Source organism: Penicillium malachiteum (genome assembly GCF_028827825.1).
Source record: "Penicillium malachiteum strain IBT 17515 chromosome Unknown utg000005l:1.0-9002435.0:326005.0-9005861.0, whole genome shotgun sequence".
Taxonomy (NCBI): domain Eukaryota; kingdom Fungi; phylum Ascomycota; class Eurotiomycetes; order Eurotiales; family Aspergillaceae; genus Penicillium; species Penicillium malachiteum.
Window position 1 is genome coordinate 3051364 of NW_026643099.1, and position 25729 is coordinate 3077092.

The following is a 25729-nucleotide window of genomic DNA, read 5'->3' on the forward strand; positions in this document are numbered from 1 at the left end:
TATGAAAGTACCTACAGGGGTAGCTAAAGGGGTACTAGGTAGTGGCCGCTACATGCTTGGATAACCTTGGAAGGACTCGGAAGACAAATCAGTATGTAGGAGTAGTAACGACTCGGATTGGATAAATGCAAAACTGCCCAGTACCTACCAGCGAAGATGTCAACCTTGGACCTCGGAAACTGCAATGTGAGAAACTCATGTGAAATACTAGTACATATTACATGGACAGTACGAAACACCAGCTGACGCTTAAAGTTCCAAGACTGTGAGATAACAGTGCAATATAACCTTTGAATAATATTAAAAAAATTGATAGACTTGAGGAACATTTGTCTTATATGGTTACAGCGACTACCCCTTCAGGCACATCGATCCTGTCCAGGATAGCTGGGTCTTTATCGAATTCACCTGGTTCAACATATGTCTTCATCACGCCTAGCAAAGACCGCTCCATAACCAGTACCGACGCCGGCGGGTCTACTGGCTTTGCCAGTGCTAGAGTCATGACTCGAGCAAGATAGCATAAAGCATGCGTCAGTGACCGTTCATCTTTAATCCGACTCAAGAACGCAGGCATATAAGTGGGTTGAACTGCAGGTTCACCACTTCGGCCATCCATATTAAGTGAGGATACCAACACCCTCCTTGTGCTCATCTCAAGAGAGTCCCATGTCTTCTGGAATAGAGACGCCTTGTCATGTGTCACAACATTTCCCATGCATAACAATCGCATAAGAGCTCGGTCCTCTGAGTTGCCGATATCCACCAACCTGAATCCCACTGCATGAAGAGTCTCTGATCGTCGATCAAGAATCATATCATATCCAGCTCGAGTATTCGATGTCCCCGCGATGATACTTTGACATGCATCATAAACATTCCGATAAGAATCAAATATCGGCTGGATCAATTTCTTCGCACAGGTGTAATCCATATGTCCTGCTGCACCCGCGATATCAAGTAACTGCTCCATAAAGCGCATCTGAAAGCAATTGGGGCGTTCTTTCATGAGATACAAGCCTGATAAACAGGCGGGCACATTTTCTGCTTGTGCCATCTGACCAAAGTTGAATGTAGCGCCGAGCTCCATACCGCGGATAAGGTCGTCTTTATATTGAGGAGGCAACTTTTCCAGTGAAAAAATGAGCCCGGCTTGACAGGCCTTCAGAAGTATTGCATCGTGATTGAGATATGCGATATCGGTGCCGGTCATCTCGTAATAATCGGATGCCAATTGGGGGTCTTTGCCCAAATCATTGATTATTATCGAGGTTATCAATGCATAAAGCGCATCCGAGTCTGCGATGACTTCATTGTAAAACTCCTGGATCCATTTGAATGACTCTCTTGTCAGTTGGGCATCGTGTGGCTGAGATCCGACAAAGTTCTCGTATTGCCCGAGGTGAATCCAACGTAGCGATAAGAACCCCACAAGCGTTCGATTCACTTCATCATAATCTGCTTGGTATAGGATATAAGAAGGAGAGTTTCTCGTCCGAGATATTGACTGCTCGTCGCGAATTGAATATGCTCTTTTAAGACGGTCGATGTCATGGGTAAACTCGCAGTAGATCATGCGTAGGAGATCATCCTGGGGCGTTGAAAATAAAGCATCTGGGGAGGTGCACGCATCTCGTACAGATTGCGATGAGTGCTCCATTTGCTTCGGAGCAGAATAATCTCAAAGAACTCTGCATTCTCGCAAGAATATAAGAAGAGTTTGTTAAGTGCACAGCCACAGGTAAGGCGTACAAATTGGACCGATCGCTTGTTTCCCGCACGGAGAGGCCGAGGTGGAGTCTTCAGCCCCTCAGATGAGATCTAGGTACACCGTACAACCGTACCATCAGTTCAACTTAACTGTGGGCCAGAACATAGATGGCGCGTGATATGAGATAGGATATTATTTCCCGGTTGCTTTCGCTGTGAAGATTTCTCTGCGGTATTAGTGCAAATGACAGAGGAAAAATGAGTCTCTAGTCCCATTCACTAGGAATGAGGATTTTAATGGTGTTGTACCTAGTAGTTCAAGAAGAGCAGGAGCTCACTCATGAGTTATCTTCAGGTACTATGATTTCAATTGAAATACTCAATTCGTTGCAAAAAGTGACAGCTTACTCTGTTCCAATGCATTGTTTACATGGTGTACATGAGGCATAATTCCACGAATCACCTATAATATTCAGCTGTCGTTGTCGTATCAATCCGACAACCCCACCTCTGCACAGCCTCTCTGCATGGGAATCTGTTCGTCATCTTTTATGTTTTATGAAATAGGTGACCGAACCCAAAACTTGAAACTCTGAACTCTCCATGTCTTACACCTTTTTCAGGTGGACGATTGTCGTGAAATGTCACAAACTTTAGCCACAGCATCGCGCCTCAAGCCAGAGATTCGTCTGGCACAGGCCCTTTCAGTGTTTGAAGCTGACCTCCCTAATGATCAAAAGAAATCTTTCCATAATGAAAAAGCGCAAGCCTACCAAAAGCCACCTACTTCACAAGATGTGCTGCGTCTTATTGCTTAGATAGATCAACGGGCATTGGCATCTAAGCGACGTTGTTTTGGTGCTAGAATGATGAACGTGATTGAAGCTGTCCAACAATTTGCCGCGCTTGGGGATATCGTCGTTGGCGGATCTCAGAATATCATCGCTTGTGGTATTTGGACAGCGGTGAGATCTTCATTGCTGGTCAGTACTCTGAGAGATCGCTTGTGGTCTCAGCGCTGATTCATGTCCAGCTTGTGACAAAACATTCATCCTATCTTGAAAAATTATCTACGCTGTTTATGGTCGCCGGTCGCTCAGCTCCACGATATGAGAAAATGGCTCTTCTATACCCACGGTCGAAAAACCTTCAATCGTACATGTGTGATTACTACATTACAATCGTTCAAATTTGCCAGAAAATCCTAAAATTCTCGCTAAAATCAACACTGGGACAGTTAGCAGCAGCTTTAAACGAAACCGAGCTCAACTCCTTCCAGCTAAACCTTGAAAGATGGGCGACCAATATTAAAGAGGAGGTTACATTGCTGATGGCGGAGAAAATTGAGAATGAAGCCTTGAAAACATCGAAGTTCCAGAATGCATTATGGAAAAAGCTTGGGAAATCGGATGATGATGCACATCAAGCAAGGATCAATGCTCGACTAAGAGTTCTCAACTTCTGTTCTGAATTCGATCACACCGTTATCTGGAAACAAACTCGAAAGGCAGGGACTACCAGACTTTTCAAAGAGAGTCCCGAGTATACAACCTGGAAAGATCCAGCTCTCTCTTGTATCTCCTGCACACTTGTCTACACAGGAAAGTTGGGGTCAGGAAAATCAGTCATGCTGGCAAATATGGTGGATGATTTATATCTTCATTCACAGGACATCCCAGTGGCTTACTTCTTTTGCCGGCATGATGTGGCCAAGACACTGCAGAGTCGCACCATTATCGGATCTCTCATACGACAAATCTTGAGCAACTTGGAGACATCATGCTTTACAGAGCTGTTGGATACCCTAATCCCATGTGCTGAGCTTGATGAGTACGACAAGATGGCTGTTCTACTCGAGAAAGGCTTTGAGTCTCGGCGATTGCAATGCTTCCTCGTGATTGATGGACTAGATGACCTTAGTGCCTATGAAAGAGTCGTGACAATTGCAGAGCTGTCCAAAATTCAAGAGAAAGTCAACATCCATCTTTGTGTTTCATTTCGCTCAGACCCAACAAGCCATAAGCGAAGATTTTGCTTCGAAGATTTTGACAATGCAACCGTGATGCCAATCCCAGACAATACCTCTGAAATCCAGGCCTTCATTTTAGAAGAGCTAGAAGCCTGTCTTGAGAATCAGAAGTTAGTGGTTGGTGACCCTACACTCATACTGGAGATCCGAGAGGCTCTGTTCAATGGTTCTCAGGGAATGTTCCTCTGGGCTGCTTTGCAAATTGAAACAATGTGCAGCATGAAAACTGACTTTGAACTTCGTCAATCCTTGCAGAATCTTCCACAGGATCTTGCTGAGACATTTTCTCGTGTTTTACAGCGACTTGATGGGAAGGAACAGTCTCAGCAAATGGCTATACTGAAGCTTATTATTGCTGCGCAGCGTCCATTGACAATATTCGAGATGCAAGAGGCTTTAAGTGTCATTCCGGGTGACACTGAATGGGATCCATCACGAAACTTGAATAATGTTTATGCCACGCTAGCGACCTGCGGATGCCTTATCAACATTGATGAAGAAGAGCTGACCACACGACTCGTTCATCCGAGCCTGAAACAATTCCTTCTGGGATCTGATGCTCAGTTGAAAACAGCTGAAAATCCATTCATTATTACATTAGATGCTGCTCATGGATATATGGCAGATATCACCATCACGTATTTGAACTATGATGTCTTCGAGAAACAATTGACACGAACACTTGTGCCTCGAGTTGATGCTAGCACAGCAGCATCAATGATCGTTCAATCCACCGTTTCCTCTTTTTCCTCCTCAACCAGCATTCGCCAACTTGCAATCAAACTACTCAAAGCGAAATCAACGACAGAAGTCGATTTCAATATTGGCAATTCTCTGTCTCAAGTCCGTCCTCTGTGTCGTAGTCACCCAAGGCGCGACTTTTACTTTTACGATTATGCTAGAGTGTATTGGCACTCTCATATTGCTCGCACAGTCAGCCACACAGCAAGGATGAAAAGTCTGCTGACTAAAGTCCTGAAAAGTAGAAGAATCGACATGGATCACCTCGATGAAGATGACCTTACTCCACTAATGTGTGCTGCCGCACTCGGAAACACTGATGTCGTTCGCTCCCTATTGAGTCTTGACGAAGTGGATATCAACTTCCAAAATGATGCGGGACTCACAGCCCTCCATTTAGCTCTTCTTCAAAAACACTCTGAAACCTTGGGGTTGTTGCTTGACGCTCCTGGGCTAGACATCAACCGTAAAGACGGACAAGGTCGCACAGTCCTTCTCATAGCAGCGGAACAAGGCGACTCATCCATATTCAAAGAGATCTATACGGGCCGTCAGCTTGATGTCACTTGTGCCAATATTAGAGGTGAAACAGCCCTCCACATCGCGGCTAAAAAAGGACTCCTCGAGATTGCAGTTCTACTCCTTAAATTGGACGAAGTGGATGTGAACGCTAAAGATGTCGAGGGCAATACACCTCTCCACAGAGCGATTTTGAGTGAGCAGATTGGTATCGTGGAGCAGTTCCTGATCTGTGAGCGTGTGAATATCGATGTGGAGAATAATCGTGGTCGGAGTGTACTTTCCATGACTATTTCCTCTGGCAATGAAGAGATGGCGCATCTTTTTTTACACTCACGACTGGATGAGAACTCCAAGGCCAGATTGAAGGAAGTGTTACTTCCCTATATTGGTTCTTGGAAGCATGTGCAGTATACAAAGTATGGAATAGCTAGGTGGTCATGAGACTTCAACACTTTCTAACACAATCTTGCAAGCTGTGAATGATTCCTGATGTTATCCTATGCTGCTTAATCCATGACGCCATCTCAACTTACTACTCCTATCTAGGAATCATAACCTGTATCTATAATAGATTGAACATAAAAGAGGATTCAATAGCCATTTTATCATTCAAATGTTGCTACTAGTAAGAGTAAAAGCTATGAATAGGAAAACTTTTGCTTTAGTTCATATAGGTAAACACAATCTCGGCCATGTCTTCCGGTTTGCTTTTAGAAACACTAAGATCTTGTTCCTGCCCAACTGGAGCCCCCCCTTGCAAAAATGTTCCAAGATATACGTAAGTCCTTTGTGATCTCAAATCCTCCATCCTGCTTCTCTGTTATCTTGATACTATCAAGTTCTTCGATCGGAGATTGAGAATGAGTAAATTGGCGTATTGTGGATTTAACCCAATGACGAATTATTATGCTGCGATCATCTTGATTCAGCTCAATAGTTATAACTGTTAAAACATCTACGGTATTCTGCAACCACCACTTTGAGTCAAGAATGAGCTGTTGTGTATTTTCTGACATGCCGACTTGAATGATTAAGGAGGCGCCCATTTCGTGAATCCTCCATGGCATTCAGGCAGCGTCTGCTTCTTTAGACCAGCCCTCAAAGTGGATTGTTGATCTGCCTTGATTGACAAATTTGGCAGCTCCCATACTGTGTAGTTCCAAATCAATTATTCTGTTCATCTCAGAAATGGCGAACTGATGACACCGGGATGATATAATGCGGATAATGAGAAAACCAACAGTGTGGAAAGTGGTGCATCTCGCAAACTTCAACTGATTCGATACTGATTCCGAGATCGACAAGCAAGATTCCAAAGGTAGACCGTGGAAAAGGACGTATTGATCGTGGATTCTTTTTGTAAGGAGATCGTCATGTAGATCGGAAATGGTCTGTCTGAGCTGAGGAAGTGAATTGAATTTGTAGGTCTGTTTGATACTGCGCATAAGTTCAAGAAAGTGGTCTCCTACTACAGCAGAGGAAAATAGGGGTGATAGGAGGGGTGGGAGGACTCAATCAGCCGACATATTGATAGTAGAGTGAGAGAAAGATACTAAGAGAAAAGCAAGAGATGATAGAAAAGGAAGATGGGGTGTTATGGTGTTAGTGCCAGTGGCTTGCGGTGAAATTACCAGTGGGAGACATTCATGGATAAAGATGATGTATTCAATCTGGAAGTCCGGGACAAACCAAGGTTGAAAGTCCGGCCCGGGGCTACTGACTAATATACGAGTCACGACTCACGACTCACAAGTCCCCACACCCCGCCTCGCGCGGCACTGCGAGTATTTGAAATTGAGAAAGGTATGTCCTCAGTACCTGAGTGCTTGGCCAGATGTATCCACATTCTCTCAGACAGGGATACTCACATGGATACTTCCAAGGTTTTAAGTACAGGTCTTAGTCTAAGTCAGTAGCATCTACGGGTAAATAATGACCTACACCTCTTTGTATATAAGTACCCACAGGGTTCCCTATATACATGATTACCTATATGATTACCTAGAGGGGGAGGCTAGCTGCTACATAGTTAGATAAAGGTAACTGCCAGCCCTATAGATACTATCTAAAGTAAAAGATAACTAAAGTGAGAGATAACCAAAGTAAGAGATAGCTAAATCAGGGAATAGCAGCAAGGGAAAGATATTGTAATTGGAACATGGAACCACCAGCCTGTTCTACCTGCTGTATATCACCGGTTCCCCCACCTTCTTCCTTCCCTTCCCCAAGCACCTTCTCTGACAAAAGTAAGACTTGGTATGAGAGGAGGGAAAGAAAAAGAGTAAGTACCAAGGAAATCAATCTCAAATCCTGATCTACCTACAACCTTCGAACCCGTACTCTTGATCCTCTCAATCCATCCAGTAAGTGAGTGAAGGGATGGCCATTGGAAGCCTCAGATTATGAGACAGTAAGCTAATAGTATTGTAGACGCAATGACAACATTCATGTCCAAGATTGTCCGCGCAAATGCAACAAGCCTCTGCCCGGAGTGGCCAAATCCAGGCCTCAAGGAGACCAAAGAAACCTCCTTAATGCGGTGAAGACCTTCAGGTGGGCCAGGGCCTTGAAGCATTTAAGTTTGGAGGCATGATACTCCTATTCAGAGCCCTCGACCAGTTCTTCCACGGAGTCGTCGAGCTCCTTTTCAGATGTTGCCAGTGAGGGTCCCACTGGGAGTCTAGATGTTCCTGTTGGTTGTTTCTACACACCTGGGTGGTTCAGCTTAGACCTTTTGGATTGCTTTGCTAACCGGTGGTGCTGCGTAGAATTGGTACACGTTGTTTTGAGGTTCTCGCCTTCCTAGGCGTATTATGCGGGGAATGTAATTGACTGGGCAAAGGGGAGATGGGATAAGTTGCCCTGCGTTAGATCTCGGGCTGATCAGCCAGCTCAGGCTGCCAGTGCAGGTGGTCCAGGTGCTACATCATAGATAGAAGTGAAATAAATGCTTCTTGAGGACAAGACTAAATCAATGCATGCTTTTTTATTGATACTGCCAAAATGTATACTACTAGGTAGAAACCTGCCCAGGTGAGTGGGATGCCGTCATTATGCACCTGTGATACGCTGAAATGAAAGCTTGCTGCTCAATGACGCTTCCCCTTTCAAGTTACTATTAGTATGTACTAAGAATCAAAAATAGGATCAATGATGAAATTTCCACTGGGATAATAAAATTTGTATAGCTTTTTTAAGCTATAAAGGACATATACGCTGACTGTTGAAGTAAGACATGCATTTAGCGGTTGAAAACACTTCCCAGGCAGCCTCTGGACATCAAAAATAAAGGTTGCGAAAAAGAAATTTATATACAAGTGCAACCAATCACCACGCTCTCTTAAAAGATTCATAAAGTATAACGGAATTGCAAAGCATGTTGACCACGCTTAAGATGGGCGGTGGAACTTGCTCTCAGTCCAAGGCATACCAACAACGCTCGCCTTGCGAACCTTGTTACGCACCTTCACACCGACCTCAGTACCCTTCTTGTGGAATCCTGTGTTCACATAGGCCATGGCGATGTTGATACCACCGAGAGAGGGACTTGGCAGGCCGGAGGTAACAACACCAATCTCAACAGGGTTGGCAGGGTCAGAGAGATCGACAACAGTGGCACCCTCACGGGCCGGAGAGCCCTTCTCAACGGTAAGACCGACACGGCGTGTCTTGATTGTCTTGGGGCTGGCGAGCTGAGGGAGAATAGCGGAAGCACCGTTGAAGGTAGCAGTTGCGGCATCGCGGCGGTCACGACCCACGACCCAACCTAGAGCAGCAGCTGGGGGAGTCTGTGCGGTGGAGATGTCATGGCCGTAAAGACACATACCAGCTTCAAGGCGGAGAGAGTCTCGGGCTGCGAGACCGGCCAGACGGACTGAGTCCTTGTTCTGAAGGAAGAGGTTGACGACTTGCTCGGGGAGACTAGCGGAAACGGAGGTGGGAATGGAGATCTCGAAGCCGTCTTCGCCAGTGTAGCCGGTACGGGAGATCAGGAGAGGCGATGGAGTGGCGGAGCCGTCGGGGAGAGTCAGGTGCAGCTCACGGCAGTTGCCGAAGTATAGAGTGCTCAGGTCAGTCTCAGCCGCGGAGGCATTGGCGGAGTTGATGAGAGGCTGAAGGACGCTGATGGCCTGGGGACCTTGCAGTGCGACCAGAGCACGGTCTTCGAGAATATCCCACTTGATGCTGTCGGCTCCGTGCTTGGAGCGGTAGGCATCGATCTCCGCGGTCAAGAAAGCCAAGTCCTCGGCGCGGCGACCGGCATTGGTGACGAAGTAGAAAGTGTCTTCACCACGGCGGGTGATAACAGTGTCGTCAATGATACCTCCAGTACCTTCCTCCAAAAGACAAGAGAGAGTAGAGGTGTTCGGGGCGAGTTTATCGAGGGATGAGGGAGTGATCTTCATGAGAAGCTCGAGGGCGCCGGGTCCGCTCAGGTGGTGTTGAACCCTAAAAATTTACCAATTAGGTCCCATTGAGCTCTATAAAAAGGATATCACGCATGAAAACTTACATGTGGCTGACATCAAACAAACTGGCCTTCTCACGAGTCCACATGTGGCTTTCCACATGGCTCAAGTCGGCATATTGAAGAGGCATGGAGAACCCAGCGAAGGGCACCATCTTGGCGCCGTGAGTATTATGCAAATCATACAGCTGGGTCTTGCTCAAAGGGTCGCTCGAGCTTGAAGCATATCGCACAAGTTGAGTCTTTCTCTGTGTAACTGGAATGGCAATTTGAGCCTTGGGCACACGAACTGTAGACCGCACCGAGGCGGTTGATAGCTCCCGCCGCAATAGTGTGGAGCAGATAGAGGCGCGGGGAGCGTGAATGACAGCTGCTCTCGCAGCAACAAGGTCAGCACCTTTCTTGAGAGTACGAACGCTAGCCATTATGTTTCAATGCTATGGGAATTGAATTGATAGATTAAAAAAGAAGGAGGGAAGAAAGACGAGAGAAAAAGAGGACCACAGACAACCCTCCGCCCTCGGAGAAGCGCTGCGGAAAAGTCACGTGTAGATAGGAGCTCTCAGCGCCCGCATGTAGATGAGTCAGCAGATAGCTGTTTTCCGGATAAGTGATATATGTGCTTGGCATAGAAAGCATTGGTAGATGGGTTCGAATAGTACTATAATGATGTTCATAGAAGCATGATAATAGCTCTCAAAATAGCCAGTGAAAGTCTCAGGCTAGCTGGAGTTGAATTCTTCAAGTTATATGCAAAGTTGAAGGCCATCGTATGGGCAACCAACACTCTCCGGGACACCTGGGCATAATTCCGACACCTCAGGTACTAGTATGTATTTGCCCAGCGGAGATGCCCGCCAAAGAGAAAAAGACATTACAGATTCTGATAGTGATTCAAGATGAGATAAAACTCTCATCTACGATCAGAAATATCTTAAAATTAGCACCAATCGTCTTATCATGATTTTCAGTCCCGGCTTGTTATTAGCCCAGACAAATGCAAGAAGTATGATATGAGAATCAACGAAACGAAGTTCGATCAAATGAAAGCGAGAATAAAAGAACAATAAAGTCATGAAGCCCCGCCCCGCAGGGTTTAAAGTGCATTACTGGCACAGGTGAAAACTCCACCAACATCACCATCTCGGTAGCTGATGACGACAGACATAACAGAGGCCTAGAATTGAATTAGTGACTGAGAAGAATGAACCAGATAGGGCGAAAAGCTGTCAAAGAGATAACTCACATAAGTACCAGGGCCAAGGAAGTAAAGACCCATGATGATCAAGCTAACATTGAAGATAGCACCCAGCCAACCCCGGATACCGCGCGTCTTGTAGAAGTCGGGACCGTGATCAGCTCTCCGCATGCGAAGATAGGCGACTCCCCAGAAGATAAAGCCAAAGAATGAGTCAAAGAGCGAACTCATAATGGATTCCAAGTCCGAGAAGAATGGAATGACCTCAGCAATTATCCAGGCGAGAGTCCAAAGAACGGCCAAAATTCCAGCCCAAGAGGCCCAACCAACCACGGTGTTTTGCGTTTTGTGGCGTGTTCCGTCAAAGATATTGAAAAAGATGAAACGGGCTGAGACAGAGGCATAGAGAACACCAAGGAAGATGAGTGTAGGAATCATGAAGGAGAAGGAGACCTTCTTGTATGTTTCGTTTGAAATGGAGCCAAAAGCAGGCGCAGTCATGTATCCAGACTGTGAACCAGTGTAGACATAGATAATAGATCCAACCAAGCTGAACAAGATCACCTCAGCGATAGTCACTGCAGTTACAGACTTCCAGAAATCGCGAGGCTCTTTCATCTCAGCAATGAAACTAGGCAAAGTAATCTGCCCAATGAAGGTGTAGCTAATGTTGAGGAAAGCACTCATACCACTCACGAAGGTAGTGCCTTTAGCCGGAATTGCAAGAACCAGAGGTTCACCATACTCAGGGTAACCGGCTGGGTGGCCCTCAATTCCAATGAAGATCATAGCCAAAAGGACGGAGATGAATGTGAAGAAGGCGGAAAATGTCGCTAGTGTTGAAAGGGCGCTGAATGTACGTGGTAACGACACGAAGAAAGAGATGATTGCTACAACAAGGCTGAACACGACAGTGCAGGCGCCGCTGTTTGAGATGGTGTTGAGGTATTCGGATCCGACGACACAATGCAAGCCCTGAATGAAGATGTTGTTCAGGAGGAACATGACTGCAGTAAACCACCAAGCCCACTTGGAGTCCCAGAACAGATACTGGCCAATATCACAAACATCACGAATTTCCGGATGGCGTAGGCAAAATCTCCTGCGTGGTGCTATCAGTACACATTATAGAGAAATTTTCGGAGCAAAACTCTCGGATCCGAACAATACGTACCAAATTGTCAACGATGTATACATTACCACACCCGCGATGAATACAGTCAAAATTAGACCTGGAACCAGTCCAAGAACAGAGTATGCCCAGGGAAACGACATCATAGCCAGACAAATGTACTCTGAGAAAAGTAGCGCGGCAGTCTATATCCAAACCAATCAGCACTTGCCGCGAGCCTTGCACATTGATTCATATGCCAGTCGCAAGGGACCCCCAACTTACCTTTTGCCAGCTGCATGTGCGGTATTTGATACCATTCTCAGCTTCCATCTCGATCTGACGGCCAACGCTCTCCGAGATTGAGGACGAATCGACCTGAACCCGGGAGTGTGACAAACGACGACCCTGTCCCTCAACATCGAAATCTTTCAACTTGGGATCGTGGTTGAGCTTGTCACTCAGATCAGGAGAGTGGTCACTGGCATTCTCGGCACTGCGATAATCCTCCATTGTGTTGTCTTCTGGTCGAGCCATTTTAAACTTAAGGAGCGAATAAGTCGCTGCTGGCGGTACTCAGTGGAGTTAAAAGGAACGGAGTCGACGGCCTTCGAATACATAAACTGATCGGTTGAATAATGTACAAAATTGAAACCGACAGATTATTGTAGAGTGTACTCTAGGAAAAACTGTTGCTTTGGGCTCCTTAACGATATTTTGGAGGTAAATTCAATATTGTCGCAACATGAATCGTGCAGCGGATCGAGTTTAGGGCAAATGAATCCTACGAGATCCGTCGATGGGCGAAGAGTCGCAATGGGATAGTAATACAAGGTATAAGGCGCGAGGGCAGGATTTTAAACAAGCAAAGAAAACATAAATTCTAAAAAAGCGAAAAAAAAAAAGGAGCCACGGTGACCAAGATGGTATCTGGTATACCGGGCTACGTATCACTGAGAGTGCAGTAGTTAAAGGCTAATAAAATGCAATGGTAATAATGGGTATACTGGATACCTGTCATTTTAGAATTCCAAAATTCCCCACTGGGAGATGCGACCGGAAATGATGATAAAACGTCGATCCGGTCAGGATTGCATGACGTGATGTCCAGTGGTCAGCCGCAATGGGACCAAATATCAAGCCATGGCGCAGCTGGCGCAGCGCCAGAAGGTAAAAACAGCCGGGAGAGGCGGTTGCGCCCCTCAAAAGGCTTGCGATCGGGCCACCTTAGTATCAACATTGGGGTACATGTAAATGTAGCTTGCTCGCGTACCATGATGGTTTCTTTGAGCATATTGCCAATCGAAAAAATTGAACTTGAGAGTCTGGCTATGTTTAGCATTCTATTCAAATGTCATGTTCCACTCCGATAGAAAAAGGGGAAACACGAGGGAAGGGGTTACTCCGTAAAAACGCCCGCATATCATATCGAGTTCCGCTGAAGCTACGACTTGCCAAAGTGGGTCTGGGTTGTGCCCCGCAAGCAGGGGTAGTCGAATGGAGTCCTTCGGAGACAGGAATCCCCGGTTGGGATCAAACAAGTGAATCCATTTTACGGAGGTCGGTCCGGAAAGTTCTCGCCAGAAATTATAATTTCTTTTTCTCACACTAGGCTATATACAGTAAATATTGAAATATATCGCGTAATCAAGATGTATATAAAACGGAAATATATAGTACTGAAATATAATAACAGCTTGAAACAGTAAATATTCACATATCTTCCCATATATCGCTGTCGCTGTCGCTGTCGCTGTCGCTGTCGTTGCCGCTGCCGCTGTTATAGGCGTTATCACCTAACCCGCTAGGGGCTACTTCACCTAATTTATCACGCCCCTCACCGTATTCGTTGCCCCCTTCTAGTCTAATGACTTGCTGTATATGCCATGGTATACGTTCAATCCAAGCTTGAATTTGCGCCTGTGGTAGATCACGCCACGCAGCCTCCCATACTTTAATCCCTTCTTTACGCGATTTAGGTGCTCCTTTTCGCGTAGTGTATCTCTTCATCCAAGGCCATGCAGGTTCAATCATATTTAGATCAGGCGAATTTCCAGGCCAGATCATTCGTTGGACCCCCATTATATCAAATATTCGCTGTTGGTAGTGATGTGAATGGGCTGGTGCTTTATCCTCTTGAACTATTGTTTTCGTTCGAATTCGAGCACATTCTTGGGCGAATGGAAGTAGTTTTGGGGCTAAAATCACGGTGTTGTATCGGTACCAATCGATTCCACCTTTCGAATTGCGTGCAAGCTTTCCATTCTTCTGAGTCCATCTCCACTGAGGTTGTCTTCCAGGCTTATTGCGTAGCCCTAATCGCTGTATACCTGAATTAAGCTCCCATTCTGCACGCATAATAGGCTCTAATTCAGTATTCCATTCGGCGATTTGGTGTTCTGCTTCACGCTTTTGGGCTGTAGTTTCAGGTACCCAACAATGACAGGGGCCCTTCTGATCATAAGAAAAAGCACCCCAAAACATGAACTCAGAGGCCCCCTTCCAACGTTCTCGAATACAGCTTCGGACGAACCGCTCACTAGAAGTACGCCATACACGATATCCACCCCGACGGTGTAATAAAACAACCGCAGTTTCATCAGTCCAAATCACATTCTTCCAGTCTTCTATAGTCCAATGGGCGTGTTTTAAACACCATTCAAGACGTTGTTTTTTCTGCTCAGCGGCAAGCCCAGGCTTACGTGTAGGCTTTGTTTTTCGTAGGCCAATTTTTCGTAGTACATGCCAAACTGTTGTTTTTGATATATTAATCCCTAATTATAGAAGAAATATTAGAGGAAATAACATATCAAATAACACACCAAGTAACACATCAAATATTATACTAAATAACATATTAAATAACACACTAAATAAAATATCAAATCTTAGAATAACTAACCTGATTCACTGCGTAGCTCTGCAGCTAGCTGTTCACATGTTTTCTCACGCCCATAGCGGTCTACACGGATTTTCGCCCCAAGTGTGGTTTTAAGCTCATCTGTTTGCTTAGATGGACGCCCAGAACGTGCTTTATCAGCTAACATTTCATCTGATATATTGAATGGTCGCTGATTCGGCTGAAAACCTCGTTCGAGTGCACGGTTCCATATGTCTCCTATAGTACGCCGTGGAATATTCATAAATTCACTGATCTCCTTAGGGGCATGTCCTTGGGCCCTTAGGTATACAATGACAGCACGTTGCGCAATATTGGTCTTCATTGTAGCTGTATAGGTGGGACAAAAGTGTAGCTGTGTAGGTGGGATAAAAGTGTGAAGGGGTGTACGGACTGTAGGCGGGGTAAAAGATAAAGATCTACGTGTCCACGGGTGTTATAAGCAATATTTAGCCTAGTACGTAACACGGCAATACATCCAATATACAGCAGGCTATACACCTGACATACAGGGCCGGTAATATATCAAGAAAAAGAAATTATAATTTCTGGCGAGAACTTTCCGGACCGACCTCCGTACGCCCGAAAACATGGAAGGCTACGCAGTGACCTTTTTGCTTGTGCTGATTCGATCGCGGGCGGTCAAGCTTAACCGGATGCGGAGGCAAAATGGATCCCTGGGGGGGAAGTCCTTGGCTGCTGTTGGGGCCATTTGATTTGTATGGAGGAAGCTGATTCGCGGGTTTAATGATGAGTAGCGAATCAAGAGAAGCAAGAACCGAAGCGAAGAATAACAAGTGACGAGTTCTTGGAGAGGATGAATCCTGGAAGTCTCAAATGGTGAAGTTTTCCATTTTAAGATCAGGGAATCTTGATCCTGATACGGTAATTATATGACCAATATGACCATACACCACGTGCAGAATGACTCAGCATTCTGGACTCAGCACCTGGGCACCTGGCAGGTGCTACCGAGCTTTCTTCTACGCTTCTGCCATTAACGGATATTCAACATCAATTTGAATCTACAATAGAAATATAACAGGGCTACACCTAGGTACCTAGGTAGATATTCAAAAAATATGTCAACTACGAAAAAACTGTACAGCCTCATCCGAACATCCGAAGACAATATTTCATGACTTCGACTTGCAAACTTGAAATATCTACAAGTCTCGGCCCTTCCGAGCTGCGGTCCACTCTTGCGTGCTCATTCCCCATGATGGTCTCATTGAATCCACATACTTGCCCTAAATTCAATCCCCTTTCGCCCCCAAAAGGATCTCCAGTCTAAATGAACACCTAGTGGGTTCAAGTGGCTGAATTACGTGAGATACTTAATCTGACATGGTTGCATGGCATACTTAGTGCCTTACAAGCTAGCTTCAAGCTTTATATAGCAGGATGCAGGGATTGGGGGCTACTTTTTACCTCCCTGTGAACTACTAGGTATGACATCGAAGGCATTTCAGTCTACTTCAAGTTGAATTGGACTGTTAGTCACACCTGTAGACAGTAACACTAGCAAACTTGAAGCCATCCGAGTCCGTCAACTTGAGCGATTCTATTCTGCTAGTAGTTACATAAACATTCACAGTTGTATCTAACAGTCAACATTTGAAGCAAACTTCAATGTTCAAATCCAGGTTCAAGTTCCTTCAAGTTGTAACTTGAATCTGGAACATGTATCATGAACCACATAGAGCTATAAAGGTAAAGCTGTGGATTGTTGTCAGACTCAAGTGCTCTTTGAAATCAGACAAGAAAAATTCAATTTCCTCCATCATCCCTGGCAAGAGATCTTTCAAATGTTAGCAATTTTCTCGTAATAGATACATATGTTTAGTCCTTACCTGATCTCAAGCAAACTTGAAGTACTATTAGTAGTGCTTGTATTTTGAGAGTCGGAGCTATCATCTTGCTTACACGCTGGTTCCGAAGTTGGGACACTCACTGGTAGGTCGCAAAAATTGAACTGGATATCGCTTTCAGGTCTCCAGGGATTGGCTTTACACTAGTAGATTGAAGTCCCCAGATAGTGGCGAGGTAAATTTGATACCGGTATCTGTTCTTCTCGTATTCAAGATCTTTTGTTATGTTCGAAAACCCGTAAAGGTCATCAAGATCGTTGCAAACTTCTTGCGAAGGCATTGCTCCGCTGCGGCTTTCGTAGCAACATGGACATTCAATAGAGCAATGCCCAATAGCAAGTTTAACAACAGAGCTGGTCAGATGTTCAGGAATTTCGCAGCATCCACATCCCCGTGCACAGCATTCACCTCGGAATACACAATCTTTGACTAGCGCTCGATGCATATACCATCGCTCATTTGATCTCCAAGTTTCAAATCCTCGTTGAAGATAGCCAGAACTGGATAACATACGATCTTTCCACCACTGATATCGCAGTTGCTGTTCCCATGGACTAGCTATTGTTTCTTCCAGTTCCTTTTTCTGAGACTCAGTCTGTGTTTGTTTTCTCAGCCGTATCTCCTTTTGGGAACTCATCCGCAACCTCGCTTCGAGGTTCAAAAGCGCAAGAACTTCTTCCGTATATGGATCCATCAAGGTATCCTGCACCAAAATCCGCGATAATTCCTGTGCCGAAAGTTCTGAAGTGCGTATATGTTTCCGCTGTTTTTGAGAAGGTCTTCTTGGAGTCGTCTTTTCTTCTCCTCGAGCATATGCACCACATCATGATAGCAGGGTTGAATATGACGAGATTCTTGACGGGTGGATTATAAAAACGGAGCACTTAAGTTGTTTGGAGGCTCTCTTTTGAAGAATAGGCTAAGGGCTATAGCAATTCTACTTGATTTCAAAGGGCTTTCATTTCAGCGTATCATAATGATGACACCAACAGGACATATACCTAGTGGAAGGGGAAGGCTAGATATTATATTAGTTGAATACAGGCAACTGCCCAGGTAGCTGTAGGCTGATTCTTGCCCTCTCATCTGGTCCACAGGCATTCTGCCCGTCAAAAAAACCATTGCAACACGAGTACATAGTAATAAAAGGCCTAGCCTATATTGCCAGGGGATTTGCGACATGTCACGGTGTACGGATGCCTAGCCCCGGATAGTACTACTTAACTACATGTACTACTCTATAATACTCAAGTGCTTGTCCACTGGCATGTAGCTTCCGAGGTTTGAAGTTCAAGTTGGAATCCCCTTTCTGCATGCATGTATCCATCCAGATCCATATCCTGTAGTACAAGATACATCCGAGACATGACTTCGGGATACTCCATACTAACTTGAACCTCAAGTGCTTGGAATCCGAGTCACTGGCACCTTGGGGTCGCACCCGTGGACAATGGTACTAACCATACTCCATTCTGGTTCAAAAGTCTGTGGACACTTCTCCTGCCCCCACCAATTTTCCGACTTGGCAACTTCAAAAATTTGCAACTCGGTCAATATGGACGCATTTGGCACCGCAATTAGTGCAAATCGTTCGAAAAATGCAGAATTATCAGATGTTCAGCGCAGTTCGATTATTACAGCTTATAAATTAGGTGATAAACCTACTCAAATTGCCCGCTATTTTCAAGTTGCGCGTTCAACTATTTACAACACAATCAAGCGATTTAATACACGCAAAGATATGCAATCAAAGCCCCGTTCAGGTCGCCCGCGCAATATTGATACTAGAGAAGAGCGCTATATTTATCGAATGTGTCGACGATATCCACGTATGAGCTGGGGTGCTCTAGTTGCGGAGGTTACAACTGGAGAGATTAGTATCTCAAAATCCACTATTTATCGCGTGTTACGACGATATAAATTACGCAAGTGGAAATCTCGACGCCCAATTCCATTGACTAAGGATGATGCTCTACACCGACGTCAATTCTGTCGAAAATGGCGGAATTTTAAGGAGACAGAGGTTAATCTTCTCAGATGAATACTCCGTGCATCAACAATCAAATTCGAGTAATGAATGGGGTTTTCGACTATCATCTGAAGCGTATCGCCAAGATTTAGTCAATTTAATAAATTCAGGGCATGATATCGCACAAATGGTCTAGGCAGCTATTTGGATTGGTGGTAGATCTGATTTGATTATTATGGAATGTGATCCAGAGTCCCCAAGAGGTGGTTTTTCAGTAGATTCCTATCAAGACGCCCTATAAGAAGGCCTATTAGACCATTTTAACCCAGAGATGATATTCTAGCAAGATAACGCACCGATTCATATAGCTAAGAGCTCTCAGGAGTTCATAATGCAACATAGAATTCATACAATGGATTGATCTCCGCATTCCCCTGACCTCAGCCCAATTGAACCATGTTGGCGCTTACTTAAACTCGAGCTTCTAAAATTGAAGCCTAGGTTTGGACATACCGGTCGCAGTTTAGCTGCATGGGACAAATTCCATACAATTTTACGACAAGCGTGGTGGACAATACCACAGCATACAATAGACAGCCTTATTCGATCATTTCCGCGCAGAGTTGAAGCTGTACGCCGAGTGCGGGGATATTACACCAAATATTAGTGTAATTAATCATTATGAATTAATTTATTCAATTTGTCAAAAAATTCCATGGAATTTGGAGCAAAATTCGATTTATTATGGATTTTTCAAATTGGTGGGGTGCGGGCTGGAATATGGAGTGTCCACAGACTTTTGAACTACTAGTGTACGTATGATCTTACATTATAGGCACCTATGTAGGTACCGAATCAGGAATTTGAACTCAGCAGATCGGCTGCAGCTGGACTATTCAAATGTTTTAATGGCTTCAGGTTGCAAGTTAATCCTTATGGCTTCGAGGACATGAGATGTCCATTTACTACTAGTGACAACTTTAAGGTTCGGCGTTTGAGATATAACAAATCCTGCTAGAAAAGCGCACAAGTCTTTCAAACTAGTTGGAGGGACGGAATTTCATATAATTTGGTCTTTGTGATTGGCTAGATACAGCCATGGGTAAATCGCCGATTTAAACAATATACAAACACGAGTAGTAAAAAAACAAAATGAAAAAAACCCGGAGAACGCCGTCGACAGTATGGTATGCACGGTGAAATGTCGGTGCGGCGTCACTTTTGAAAAAAAAGAAAAGAAAGAAACAAATGTGCAAAGGAGAAGACGAAGACAAGGCAGATTACATACCCTCGTCTTCGTCTGCAAGAAGAGCCGCGTAGTCGTCGGCAGAGGCAAAGGTTGGGAGGTGCTTGAGCTTGCGGCGCTTCTTCTTGTCCGAGGGAGCCTCGGTAGGTGCCTCCTCCAACTCGACACCACCAAGTTCCATATCGGATGGCAGATCGTCGTCGCTGTCCAAGAAAGCCTCGTCGTCCGAAACATCCATGTCGAAGGCATCTTCCTCGTCCTCTTCGACCTTCTCTTCCTTGGCGGCCTTCTTGGCGGCCTTCTTTGTGGCGGGAGGAGGAGCGACAGCTTCAGTTTCCTCATCGGAAAGGCCGCTGAAGTCGGCCATCTCCTCATCAGAAGGTACGTCGGACTCATCGTTGAAGATGACCTCATCATCACCGCTACCCTCGCCTTCAACATCCTCCTCGTCATCATCGTAAGCAGACTCCAGATCATCCATATCGAGATCGTCGTCGCTGATATCGTCGGCTTCCAGCTCAGGTCTGGAGTCCACAAGTGCCTTCCAGATCTCGTCCTCGTTATCGCTACCCTCGGCATCCTCATCGTCACCCTCAGTATCCTTGGCCTTCTTAGTGCGTGTCTTGTCCTTGTTAACACGGTTGAAGTACTCGTGGAAGAAGACATCCTCAGCCGCGACTTGATCGGCCTTCTTCTTCCAGAAGCTCTCGGAGTTAAGGGGCATGTTTTGCTGGGTTGTCTTAGCAGCCTCCACCAAGCGGTCTGCAGTGTCGCCACCAGCAAGAGGCTGCATGATGGAAGCACCACGGGCGGCGGCGCTGGCCTTGGGAGTGCGGTACACGAAACGGTCCAAGAAGTGAGTGAGGGTATGAATGTTCATATCGGGCTTGCCACTCATTGGGTTGTGCTCCAGTAAGTTCACAGCATTGACAGAGACAGAGGGATGGAAATGAGATGTGTAGGGCAGCAACTCCCAGAGACAGGTCTGGTCGGCATTGCTGTGCTCTGGGTCACGCTTGCGGGGGTCATAAATGTTGGACTTCTTCGGGGCCTTGGTCTCGATAACGGGCGCGGGTTGCTCGTCATCCTCGTCAGGGACATCTCGGAACACTTCCTCGTCGTCACTATCATTTGCTTGAGGTTGATCAAACAGAGATGAAAGACTGGGGAAAGTCTTCTCCAGCTCGCGGATCAAGTAGAAAACACCGCAGACAAAGGCGGGTTGATGCAATCCAAGAACTTGAACAATACGCTTCACAAATGCCTTGATCCGACGAACATTGAGGTCGCTCTTGAGTGACTTGAACAGAAGGTTGAGGTAGAGTGATTGCTTGGAAGAGGTAGTGACACGGGGATCCAGCAGAGACTCGTAAAGGGTACGGTAGAAGCGGTCACTGGCAACCTGGTGGGTTGCAGTGATCTGCTGGATCAGCATGAGAGCTTGAATGCTGGTGTTGAAGTTCGAGGAATGGGTGATGCGGAAAAGTGTGTCGATGTGCTTAGAGAGTCTGTGTTGCGTGTTAGTGTTAGATTCATCCATGTGTAGTAGGAATAAAGAAACTTACCGCTCCGAGTCAGCGTCAGTAAATGGATACGCGCGGTTGACACCGGTCAGGACACCGGAAGTCAACTTCTCACGCATTTCATCATCCTGGGCTTCTCCCTTAGCAGGACCCTTGTTCTTAGAGCCCTTGTTGCCATGCTTGCCGTGAGACTTGATGTTATAACTGGGCTTCTTGGGTTGAGTTGGCTTTAGAATAGTCACAAAAAGAGAGAAGTAGATGTCCAGCAGCTGCATAGCAACCGGCTCTTCCTTCGAGCTGAGAACAGTCTGGTTGAGAGTAATTATGGCGTAGTATTTGGCATGCTGGCTCTGACCAGGTCTGAACAGCAACTCTTCAACAGCCTTGATGATCAAAGGCTTCATCAGTGGATGTGTCTGTTGAAGTTGCAAAAGAAGGTAAGAACTGCGTGAAGCAATTTTCTTGCCTGGGTCTCCAAGCTTGTTGACCAGCAATCGCAACAAATTGGCTTCTTGCTCTGGCTTTTCCTTGAGAAGCTCATAGACATAACTGATGGCACGAGATCGAGAGAATTCAATTTCATCGTTGCACCAAGTCTCTAGAATCTTAAGAACCTCAAAGAACTGCTCCTTCACGAAGTCCTCAAAAGCCCACATCATCAGATGGCTTTTCTGCAAGCCACCGGGGAGAGGATCCCGCTCAGTCCAACGGCCGCCGGCGCCTTGGAACGCAGCAACAAGCGATGGCTGGTTGGCAAATGCCTTCAGACGACGGTCACTGGGGAGAAGTGTTCCTTGGGCGAACATATCCTTCAAGGAGCGCAGAACCTCGACCGCCTGAGCACGGCTACGCTTACGTCCTAGACCAATCAGAGTCTCCAGAGACTTTCTGTTGTGTAGAGGAGATTCCTGAACAGCCAGGGTCAAAGCAGAGATTTTATCACTCAGGGTACCGGAGGTCATGATGCTTGTGTAGAACTTGTAGGATGAAGAAGCCGAAGTTTGCTGGGCCTTGGCATACTTGTCGTTTTCCTCCTGCAGCAGCGTATTGGCAAGCTCGTGTATGCGATCAACCAGGTGTCGGGGAAGGGCGCTCATCTGCTTCGCATTTCCACTAGCAACGCGCGGAACAGGAGCTGCGTACCAATCGGAGCGAGGGAGAATGGCCTAATTGTCAAATATTAGCATAACCCCATGTGTAGAAGATCAAGATGGGTCACTGACCAGGTTTGCATATTCTTTTGGAATAACGACCTCCTGTGCTTTTGTCTTAACTGGAACAGGTTCCTTAATATCGGAAACATCGGAGACATCGTCGTCAGCTTCATCGCTGATGTCTTCGTCTTCGATATCTTCGATATCTTCGACATTTTCCTCCTCGTCCTCTTCGACTTCCTCCTCTTCTTCAACGTCATCATCTTCCAGGTCCTCTGGCACAACATGGCCGGCAGCCTCTAACATTTTCGCGAGTTCCTTACGAAGATCCCCATCACCACCCTTAGCCTGGACGCCTTCAACCTCCTCGCCCTCGGAGTCAATACCGGCCACAAGGTCGAGATCATCCTCGGTACCACCAAGTGCCAGAATCTCTTGTCGCAAAGTTTCATCATCGGCACACTTTTTGGAAGCTTTTCCAGCCTTGTTCTTTCCTTCCTTCTTATCGTCGCGAGCGATCACCTCTCCATTGCGATCACGCTTCTTGCCTTGCGCAGAGAGATCCTGGCTTTTATCGGCCTTGGGGGCAGTCTCTTTGTCGGCTTGAGAATCCTCGGTAGATGTAGCCGCCTTGTTATTCTTCTTCGATTTTGCCTTGGAGCTCTGATCTTTTAAGCGTTGCTCGATTTTTTGTCGCAGACCGGCGAAGGCGCTCTCGTCAATCTGGGGAACATCGGCGGTAGGTTTGGATTCTGAAATTGAAACACCTCCATCTGGGATAATCTGATTAGCGCCTGAAGCGCTCTTCCCTTTCCCTTTAGCCATTGTGGTGTATCTGGGATGGCGGTATGTTTTTTGGATGGAGAGAAAATTGAACGGAGAAATCTTTTGCGGCGGGCCGGTTATCAGGACGCTCGGACCAACCTGATAAGAGTCCTCCTGGACCGCGCCGTTTTCTCGGGGTTCTTATTTGACGACCTGTTGTGATTCTATTAGAAGGCCATTGAATTTGGCCTGCTATTGTATCAGATCGATGCTTGTGATTAATCAGACTCGCCATTTGTCGAGATTACGACAGGCGCGGAGACTTCGTATTCAACAATGCGGACTACATGTACGTGTTGAAAACCCTCCAGAAGCTCAATTGGAGATTCTAACCTTATACAGTATGATGGACGAAACCGGGTCTCTAACTTCTGGATTCCCACGGGTGGTATCTCTAAGAAGCCTGTTGATGGACAGAAAGGTGAGATCATTTGTTGACAAGGCAATTGAATGAAGATACTTGCTAACTACGTAGCAGAGGATGCCAACGATCTATTGATCCGAGGTGGCTTTCTTCGCCAGGTGAGTACGCTTTGGCATATTCAAGTTTCATCAGCTTATGAATTCGAGTAGGCATACTCCGGAGTCTTCCATCTGCTCCCACTAGGATTGCGAGTACAGGACAAGCTGGAACGGCTTATTGATAAGCACATGCGCTCATTGGGTAGGTAACTATCCTCGTTTCGCGAATGTATAAAAAAATCTAATATATCAAATAGGTGCTTCAAAGGTCTCCTTGTCCTCAATATCTTCGCAGGAATTATGGGAAAAATCCGGTCGCCTCAACGAGGGCTCTGAGGTATGTCCTTTAGACTTTTGATCTACATGATTGTCACTTATGCAATTCACAGGTATTCCGCTTTAATGATAGAAAGGCCACCCGCTTCCTCCTGGCACCAACACACGAGGAAGAAATTACCACACTTGTAGGTGGGCTCACTACATCGTACAAGAATCTGCCTCTGCGTGTTTATCAAATAAGTAAGAATAGCCCCACTTGATATGAAGCCGAAGATACTGATCCATGGGTAGCAAGAAAATATCGAGATGAACCACGACCTCGTCAAGGTCTTCTACGTGGCCGAGAGTTTATTATGAAGGATCTATACACCTTCGATTACAGTATTCCTGAAGCATTGAAAACCTACCAAGCTGTCAAACACGCATACACGCAGCTGTTTGACGAACTCAAGATTCCCTATTTGGTCGCAGCAGCCGACTCAGGAAACATGGGAGGTAACTTGAGCCACGAGTTCCACTTCATTAGCTCGAAAGGTGAAGACCGCGTGGTGAGCTGCTCCCATTGCGACCACGTCTACAACGAGGAACTGGCAGATGGAAAAACACACCATTTCGGTGAATCCTCCCAGTCTAATGCAACCCCAGGCTTCCAGACCGAGGAAAAATTGGATAATTTTGCACCGCCAACTGTATCCACTGGTATGTGGATGGCTTTCTCACACGATGGCAACACACTTCTGCGTGGCTGGTACCCGAAGTTCTCCATGCAGGAAGGATTTACAGAGCCGGTTGAGCGTCATGTCAATTCACACGCAGTAAAAGCCATTGCCACTGCAGCAGGAATTGACCTCGATCTCAGTGTAGAGAACCCATTGGAGAAATGGGTTGCTCGAGTCCAATCCCGTTCATCAGACCAAAAGCCGCGCGTGTTGGATTTGTATGACTCGCAAGTACGAGTCTACCAGCGTCCACCACTGAGCGATCTCTTGGAAAAGGCAAACTGTACCTCTGCCGACATCGAATACTCCATGTTGGATCGGTTCCCAGATACAACCAACAAACTCAGTCTCATCCGTGTGCACGATGGAGATAAATGCTCACATTGTGCGGACGGACTACTCACCAGCAACCCAGCCGTTGAGCTCGGACACACATTCCATCTTGGCACACGGTATAGTGAAGTTCTGCAAGCTTCAGTTTCGGTCAACTCGGCCTTGCTGGAGGGAGCATCGCCTTCGGATGTCAAGTCTAGCAAGGAGCAGATTGTCCCGATGCAAATGGGCTGCCATGGACTTGGCGTTTCTCGTATGGTTTCCGCCGTGGCCAACCGACTGGTCGATTCCAAGGGTCTTAACTGGCCTCGTGTGATCGCACCATATGAAGTTGTTGTGGTCCCTGGAAAGGGATTAGATTCCGTCGCCGAACAGGTCTACGATTGCCTTACATCGGGGGCCTCGCCGTCTGTGGATACGCTTCTTGACGATCGTGATAAGGGTATGGGCTGGAAGCTGGGAGATGCAGACTTGATCGGATATCCGGTCATAGTCGTCGTAGGCAATGGCTGGAAGAAGGACCAGACTCTTGAGGTTCAGTGCCGCCGACTTGGCGTAAAGGAGGATATGCCACTGGATCGAATCCCTGAGTTTGTTGAGAGTCTGCTATCTCAGTTGTAAATTATCTAGGATCTAACATCGATCCTTCATATCTTGTATTATTAATATC

General features: G+C 46.1%; 6 protein-coding genes across 6 annotated transcripts; 2 read left to right on the plus strand and 4 right to left on the minus strand.

The window, feature by feature from the left end:
• Window positions 1-334: 334 nt before the first annotated feature.
• On the minus strand, window positions 335-1660 carry N7483_011139 (uncharacterized protein; the record flags this gene model as incomplete). Its single annotated transcript, XM_057094566.1, has 1 exon — window positions 335-1660. The coding sequence occupies one exon, from the start codon at window positions 1658-1660 to the stop codon at window positions 335-337; it is 1326 nt and encodes a 441-aa protein (XP_056940537.1).
• Window positions 1661-2579: 919 nt separating this feature from the next.
• N7483_011140 (ankyrin repeat domain-containing protein) lies at window positions 2580-5443 on the plus strand (the record flags this gene model as incomplete). The annotated part of the gene is made up of 2 exons (XM_057094567.1): window positions 2580-2675; window positions 2699-5443. 2 exons carry the CDS (start codon window positions 2580-2582, stop codon window positions 5441-5443), a joined length of 2841 nt encoding a protein of 946 aa, XP_056940538.1.
• Window positions 5444-8391: 2948 nt separating this feature from the next.
• N7483_011141 (glycine decarboxylase subunit T) lies at window positions 8392-9895 on the minus strand (the record flags this gene model as incomplete). Its single annotated transcript, XM_057094568.1, has 2 exons — window positions 8392-9451; window positions 9516-9895. The coding sequence occupies 2 exons, from the start codon at window positions 9893-9895 to the stop codon at window positions 8392-8394; spliced, it is 1440 nt and encodes a 479-aa protein (XP_056940539.1).
• A 671-nt stretch (window positions 9896-10566) lies between these two features.
• N7483_011142 (putative neutral amino acid permease) lies at window positions 10567-12316 on the minus strand (the record flags this gene model as incomplete). Its single annotated transcript, XM_057094569.1, has 4 exons — window positions 10567-10647; window positions 10717-11770; window positions 11843-11985; window positions 12065-12316. The coding sequence occupies 4 exons, from the start codon at window positions 12314-12316 to the stop codon at window positions 10567-10569; spliced, it is 1530 nt and encodes a 509-aa protein (XP_056940540.1).
• Window positions 12317-19798: 7482 nt separating this feature from the next.
• N7483_011143 (RNA-binding ribosome biosynthesis protein MAK21) lies at window positions 19799-23266 on the minus strand (the record flags this gene model as incomplete). The annotated part of the gene is made up of 3 exons (XM_057094570.1): window positions 19799-21272; window positions 21330-22453; window positions 22511-23266. The coding sequence occupies 3 exons, from the start codon at window positions 23264-23266 to the stop codon at window positions 19799-19801; spliced, it is 3354 nt and encodes a 1117-aa protein (XP_056940541.1).
• Window positions 23267-23474: 208 nt separating this feature from the next.
• On the plus strand, window positions 23475-25680 carry N7483_011144 (putative proline--tRNA ligase AIM10; the record flags this gene model as incomplete). Its single annotated transcript, XM_057094571.1, has 7 exons — window positions 23475-23555; window positions 23609-23687; window positions 23745-23788; window positions 23840-23930; window positions 23986-24065; window positions 24118-24247; window positions 24299-25680. The coding sequence occupies 7 exons, from the start codon at window positions 23475-23477 to the stop codon at window positions 25678-25680; spliced, it is 1887 nt and encodes a 628-aa protein (XP_056940542.1).
• Window positions 25681-25729: the final 49 nt, after the last annotated feature.